The following is a 6,373-nucleotide window of genomic DNA, read 5'->3' as shown; positions in this document are numbered from 1 at the left end:
GGTTATTACTTAAGGTGTGATCTACTTGTTTATCTCATATACATGCTTAAGTTTACATAAAATAACCATGGATCTTTGTTTATTGGATATATGTAAATGCAAATAAAATAGCTCTTATATTACTAATAATAATGTGTACAAACTGTTTACACACTACAAGACTCCGAGAAAATTAGGACACCGATCCCAACAAATACGATGTTGGACACTGTACATCTTCAATAGGGATACAATGACTCTATTGTAAAAGTGTGATCCCTAATCGGTGATGATTGCTTTAGGGAAGCCAAACTTGCTATGAATGTTAGTTTTCAAAAAACATGCAACCACTTTAACATCATCAGTAACTGTGGCCTTTTTGTCCACCCATTTGGAAACATAGTCCACTGCCAATAAAATATATTTGTATCCACAAGAAGAAGGAAAAGGTCCTATAAAGTCAATACTCCAAACTTCAAATATCTCACAAAAAAGTATAGGAAATTGTGGCATCTCATTCCTACGGGACAACCCTCCAGATTTCTGACACCGCTCACAAGTTTTGCCAAAAAAGTACGCATCCCTAAATAGTGTGTCCCAATATAAACCAGAATCTAAGACTTTTTTTGTGGTTCTCTTAGGACTAAAGTGCCCACCACATGCATGCTTATGAAGAAATTGAAGAATAGAAAAGAACTCATCATTAGGGACACACCTCCTCACTACAGATCTGAACAAAACTTCCACACAATAGGATCCTCCCAAACATAATATTTTGACTCACTTTTAATTTTATCTTGCCTATGTTTGTTCATACCAGGCGGGAACTTACCAGTGGTCATGTAATTCACAATGTCAGCGTAGCAGGGAGTCATAGAAATACCATCTGCCTGCATCAAAATGTGGTCAGAGAAATCTCTATCTGAACTGAGGCAACCTCCCTCTACTACAATCCTACTCAGGTAATCAGCACAGGCATTCTCACATCCGTTTTTATCTTTGAGTTTTAGGTTGAACTCCTGAAGGAGAAGAACCTACCTCAACAATCTAGGCTTGGACTCCTTCTTTGACATCAGGTAGCGTAGACCTGCATGGTCAGAAAAAATAGTAACTTCAGTTCCCAAAATATAATAGCAAAATTTTTCTAAAAAAAATAACAGCTAAAAACTCCTTTTCCGTCATGGTGTAGCTACACTAAGCTAGGTTAAGGGTCTACGAAGCATAGTAGATGACGTGATGTTTCTTATCGTTCTTCTACCCCAATACTGCTCCTACAGCATGGTAACTCGTATCACACATGATCTCAAAAGGATTTGCCCAACGAGGAGCCTGAATAACTGGAGTGCACGACAAGGCGTTCTTTAGTACTTCAAAACTTTTCCTGTATTCGTCATTAAAATCAAAGGCGATGTTCTTTTGGAGAAAGGAGGTCATCAACTGAGCAACCTTACTAAAATCTTTAATGAACCTGCGATAGAAACCTACATGACCAAGAAACGAATGAACCTCCCTCACATTTGTGGGGTAAGGGAGCTTAGTAATAACATCAATTTTAGTAGGATCTACCTCTATGCCATGCTCAGATATTATATGTCCTAAAACTATACCACGCGAGGCCATGAAATGACACTTTTCAAAATTTCGAGCAAGGTTAGACTCAATGCATTTTTCTAGCACCTTAGATAAATTAGACAGACAATCAGCAAATGAGTCTCCATATACAATAAAGTCATCCATAAAAACCTCCTTGCATTTCTCAATATACTCAGAAAATATGGACATCATACAATGCTGAAAGGTGCCGAGAGCGTTACATAGTCCAAATGACATTATTCTGAAAGAGAAGGTACCATAAGGACATGTGAATGTCGTATTCTGTTGGTCCTTTTGATTTATCGGGATCTGATAGAAACTCAAAAAACCATCGAGAAAACGGAAGAAGGGATTTCTAGCAAGCCTTTCAAGCATCTGAACAATAAACGGAATGGGGAAGTGATCCTTTCTAGTTATAGCATTTAATTTCCTAAAATATATACATATTCTCCACCCATTCTGGACCTTAAAAGGAATCAAACTACCCTCATCATTTTTAACCACAGTACTACCCGTTTATTCTTAGGCGTTATATGAATAGGACTGACCCAGTCGCTATCAGGGATAGGATAGATAATACATGCATCCAAGAGTTTGAAGACCTTATTCATAACTACCTCATTCAAGAAAGAATTCAATTGTCGTTGAGGCTGTCGACGAGGCTTAGCTCCATCTTCCAAAGAGATCCAATGCAAGCATATAGCGGGACTAATACTTTTAATGTCAGCTAGTGTCCATCCAATGGCCAGCTTATATTTCTGCAATACCTTAACCACTTACTTTTCTTATTCCTCAGTTAGGTGCTTGCAGATAATAACAAGTAAGGTCTCAGCTTCCCCCAAATAGGCATACTTTAAGTGGTCTGGAAGCTCCTTCAGCTCGAATTTAGGTGCCTGCAAAACAGAAGGAAGCACTTTATAAGAAGATTCATCATCAGAACATGAGGGCATACTTACCTGCTCTATCATGGACAAAGTGGCAAGCTCTCCAAGTGGGATTAAATCTTTTGAGTCATCCTCATTGTCATCATAGACATCCCATATAACCTCCTGCTCAAGAGAGTCAAACACATCAATTGGCATAAAGAATGTACTTGCCCTATGCTGGAAGTTTTCATAGCATCGAAAATGTTAAACTTGACCAACTCACCATCGAACTCTACAGACAAAGTGCCCTCATCTACATCAATCTTAGTCTTAGCCGTCTTCATAAAAGGACACCCAAGAAAGATTGATGTCGATGATATGGATATGGACTCTTCCATCTTAAGAACATAGAAATCGGCAGGAAAACGCAACTCATTGACTTGGACTAGGACATCCTTTATGACTTCTAATGGGTGAATAAAGGACCTATCTACTAATTGTATGACAATTCCATTTTCAGTTAAGTGCTTTAATTTTAATTCTTGATAAATTGAATAAGGCATAACATTTATTGATGCACCCAAATCTAGCATGGCCCTATCAATTTTCTTTTTGTCTATGATGCAAGGGAGAGAAAACATACCTGGATCCTTCTTTTTTTTGGCAAGTTTTTCTGTAGGATTGTAGATACGGATTGGCTTACCACCATTCTCTCTTTTTCCTTGGCTTGTCTTTTCCTCGTGCAAAGCTCCTTACAAAATTTTGCATATTTGAGGATTTCCTTGATAGCATTGAGGAGAGGAATATTTATCTCAATGCTTCTAAACATCTCCAAAAGCTCCTTGTCTTTGTATGCAATTGCTTCCTTTGGCCTAGTAAGCTTGGAGGGAGAAGGGGCTTTAGGTACATATGCATCTAAAGAAGGATAAGGGTGAGAAGATACTCCCTGTTTATTTTGTGGTGGAAAAACGGTTTGATCTGAAGAAAGAATTTCTGGATCCAATTCTGGCTCTTTTACTAACTCAACAGGCGGCTTCAACTCCTTACCACTCCTCAATGTGATTGCACTAACATTCTCTCTAAGCATTGACTCAGGTTAGGACAGAAGATTGCTAGACATCTCTCCAATTTGCTTATCGAGGTGGCTAGTTGTGAGACTTGGGTCCCTAAAGCTTCTATGGCTTTCCTTGTATCTTGCTGAAAATGTTGTGTATCCTGTTGAAACTTAAAAGAGTTGTCAGCAAGACTTTTTACAATGTCTTCCAAGGACATACTTGAATTAGATGGTGCTCCATGATTAGGCTGGACTTGCTCATTCTTTCCTCCCCATTTGAAGTTTGGATGGTCTCTCCACCCAGGATTGTAGGTCTGACTAAATGGGTCCCGCCATCTGTTTTGTCCATTATAATTGTAGCCTCCAATGACATTCACCTCAGGAATCGCTCCTTGCAGAGCACTCAGGCAAACGTCAGCTGAATGGCTAGTTCCATGACATACTTGGCAAACGGCAATAGGCTGTCCAATCTCCACTTTTGCTAACTGTTTCACAATAGAAACTAAGTCAGAAATTGTTTTCTTAAGTTTAGTTACTTCAATGGCGGACTTTACATTGATTGCAGCTCTAGTTCCAAGCTGTTGAGAATTTATTGGCATAGTAGCTATCAAGTTCATTGCCTCAGTCGAGGTTTTATTGACTAAGGCTCCTCCTGTAGCTGCATCTATGCTGCTTTTGTCAATCTGCATCAGTCCCGCATAAAAGTACTGGATCAAGAGTTGGTCTGAGATCAGATGATGGGGGAACTTTGTACAGGTCTTTTTGAATCGTTCCCAATACTCATGAAGGGTTTCTCCATCGAACTGCATAATGTTGTAAATTTCCTTTCTGATGCTAGTAGCTCGAGATGCTGGAAAACATTTCTCCAAGAACTGTCTCTGTAGTTCTTCCCAGGTGCGATGTTTCCAAGCAGAAGAATATAGAGCCATTCCTTGGCATCTCCCTTCAATGAAAAGGGAAATGCCCTTATATTGATCTGCTCCTAGGTCACCCCACTGGGTTTCATTCCATTGCGCACGACATAAAATTCCTTTAAATGTTTGTGCGGATCTACGCCCTGCAAACCAGAAAAGGCAGGAAGTAAGTGAATTAAGCCATATTTAAGTTCAAAGTTACTTGTTGTCTTCGGATAAGCAATGTACAAATTCTGCTTAGTGAAGTCAGAGGTTGCAAGCTCCTTGAGGGTCTTTTCTCGTTCGGCCATTACTGGGAAATTTTCAAGGACGTCTCCTTGAAATGTGTCTTCAACATGAATTATGTTGTCAAGTGCAGCTTGTTGTCTCCTTTCTCTCCTGATTCTCCGCTCTTCCCTTGAGATCTCTGCAAAATACAATTATCTAGCATCCTTGGGAATGTGGGTCATGCACCAAAAGAGAAAATTGATTAGTAAGGATAAACATTACAAGTTTAAAAAATTAAAGATTCCGTCGACTCCTTGACAACAGTGCCAAATTTGATAGCGGTACTTTTGGTGTCGCTCCCAAACCCATTGCTATACAGATTAAAATTTATAAATCACCAAACAAATCCTTTATACTAACTAGTAGTACAAGTAGCAAGTCCAGGGTCGAACCACAGAGAGCCTAATATGGATTCATAAAAAGTTGGAACTTGTAGAAAGTAACTGGGGGGAGGGCGCGGGGGGGTGTTGTGAAAATTGTTAAAGACAAATTTTGGAAACAAAAAGAAGTGGAATGTAATAATTGTGAAAATTATCAATCAAACAAACACTCAGGTTGGGCAATTGTAATTCAATTCATTCCTAAAAAATTCTATCATAGACTATTAAAAATTTATGTGAGATTAATTGAACTAAAAACTTAGCCTACTCAATTAGAATCCTAACTGGTAGTCCATAAAATTAGGTTAATTAAAAGAAGAGCGAGGATCCTCAAACAATCAATTAACTAACAGGCTTTAAGCTTTAGGGTAAGACTAAGCCAATTAATTGGTTTCCATTGTTTAGCCGATTAATTGAGTGAAGATTGTCTAAGTTAGAAAATAAATGCTTGTCAATTGGAATCCTAAATTAACACAACAAACTGACTTAACTTTTGCTTTTAGGTGATGACTACCTAACGATTACAAATTAGGGTTGATCAAAGTAGTCAATTAAACGTGCATAGTTAATTTGCCAAATTATCTATACGCAAAAAATGAAAATTTACTCAAGAAAAATTCCATTAAGTCAAAATAATACTCACGGAATTCCAAAGCGAGTCTCAAGAATTACATTGGAATGAAATTAAACTAACTAACCCAAGCTAAGTTCTTACCCTTTAGCCATGAAACATGTCAAAAATCAACACGATTGGAAAAAAGGGAAGAACTTATTACAAAACAAAATGAAAAAGCAATAAAACTAGAGCAAGAAAAGAGACTAGTGCCCAAAATCGGGAGTAGAAGGTAGAAGATGGGATGATTTCAGCTAAACCGTAAGGGTTCCTTTTATAGGCCAACCGCAGCGTCGCAACGCTAGGGAGAGCGTTGCAACGCTCGACTATATCGCGCTCGCTGAGGGGTTTTCGTCAAACTTCGCAGCATTGCAATGCTCTGAAGGAGCTTGCAACACTGATGTTTCTGTCTCACAGTGTCAGGTCTCAGCGTTGGAGTCCATTGCAATGTTGGTGTCCTTGGGTTTCCGAAGCGTTGCAATGCTTTGGGGCAGCATTGCAACGCTTAATCATTCTAAATTTAGGAAAACATTTTTTCCTTTTATCTCACGGTTACCATGAAACTATCAATAACCTCCCACTCAATTGGTTATTAGAGAAAAAGATATAATATCCAATAATTAATATTATTATAAATATATACCAACTTACCATATTATATTTATACTATATAGTTTTAATATTTCATCTCATGAAACATACAAACC

The 6,373-nt window shown here is 38.3% G+C and overlaps 1 protein-coding gene and 1 non-coding gene across 2 annotated transcripts; one reads left to right on the top strand and one right to left on the bottom strand.

The window, feature by feature from the left end:
- Positions 1–1,233: 1,233 nt before the first annotated feature.
- LOC120079141 (uncharacterized) lies at positions 1,234–3,525 on the bottom strand. Its single transcript, XM_090314333.1, has 6 exons — positions 3,082–3,525; positions 2,666–2,965; positions 2,529–2,621; positions 2,391–2,465; positions 2,190–2,330; positions 1,234–1,947 (listed from the first exon to the last, which is right to left on the bottom strand). The coding sequence occupies exons 1-6, from the start codon at positions 3,523–3,525 to the stop codon at positions 1,234–1,236; spliced, it is 1,767 nt and encodes a 588-aa protein (XP_090170459.1).
- Positions 3,526–4,221: 696 nt separating this feature from the next.
- LOC120080672 (small nucleolar RNA R71) lies at positions 4,222–4,328 on the top strand. Its single transcript, XR_005482622.1, has one exon. It is a non-coding gene; the product is annotated as a small nucleolar RNA R71 (small nucleolar RNA).
- Positions 4,329–6,373: the final 2,045 nt, after the last annotated feature.

This window comes from Benincasa hispida, chromosome 6 (genome assembly GCF_027475165.1).
Source record: "Benincasa hispida cultivar pf3 chromosome 6, pf3_genome.v1.1, whole genome shotgun sequence".
Taxonomy (NCBI): Eukaryota; Viridiplantae; Streptophyta; class Magnoliopsida; order Cucurbitales; family Cucurbitaceae; genus Benincasa; species Benincasa hispida.
This window is presented reverse-complemented; position numbering and strand designations above follow the sequence as displayed.

What these genes read in the sequence shown, in the direction of transcription:
- LOC120079141 (XM_090314333.1), bottom strand. Translation starts at nt 3,525, where the DNA reads ATGCTTAGAGAGAATGTTAGTGCAATCACATTGAGGAGTGGTAAGGAG. An exon ending in CAAAAAAAAGAAGGATCCAG is followed by an intron (nt 2,966 to 3,081) that starts GTATGTTTTCTC and finishes TTAAAATTAAAG; the next exon opens with CACTTAACTGAAAATGGAAT. An exon ending in GGGAAGCTGAGACCTTACTT is followed by an intron (nt 2,331 to 2,390) that starts GTTATTATCTGC and finishes AAGGTATTGCAG; the next exon opens with AAATATAAGCTGGCCATTGG.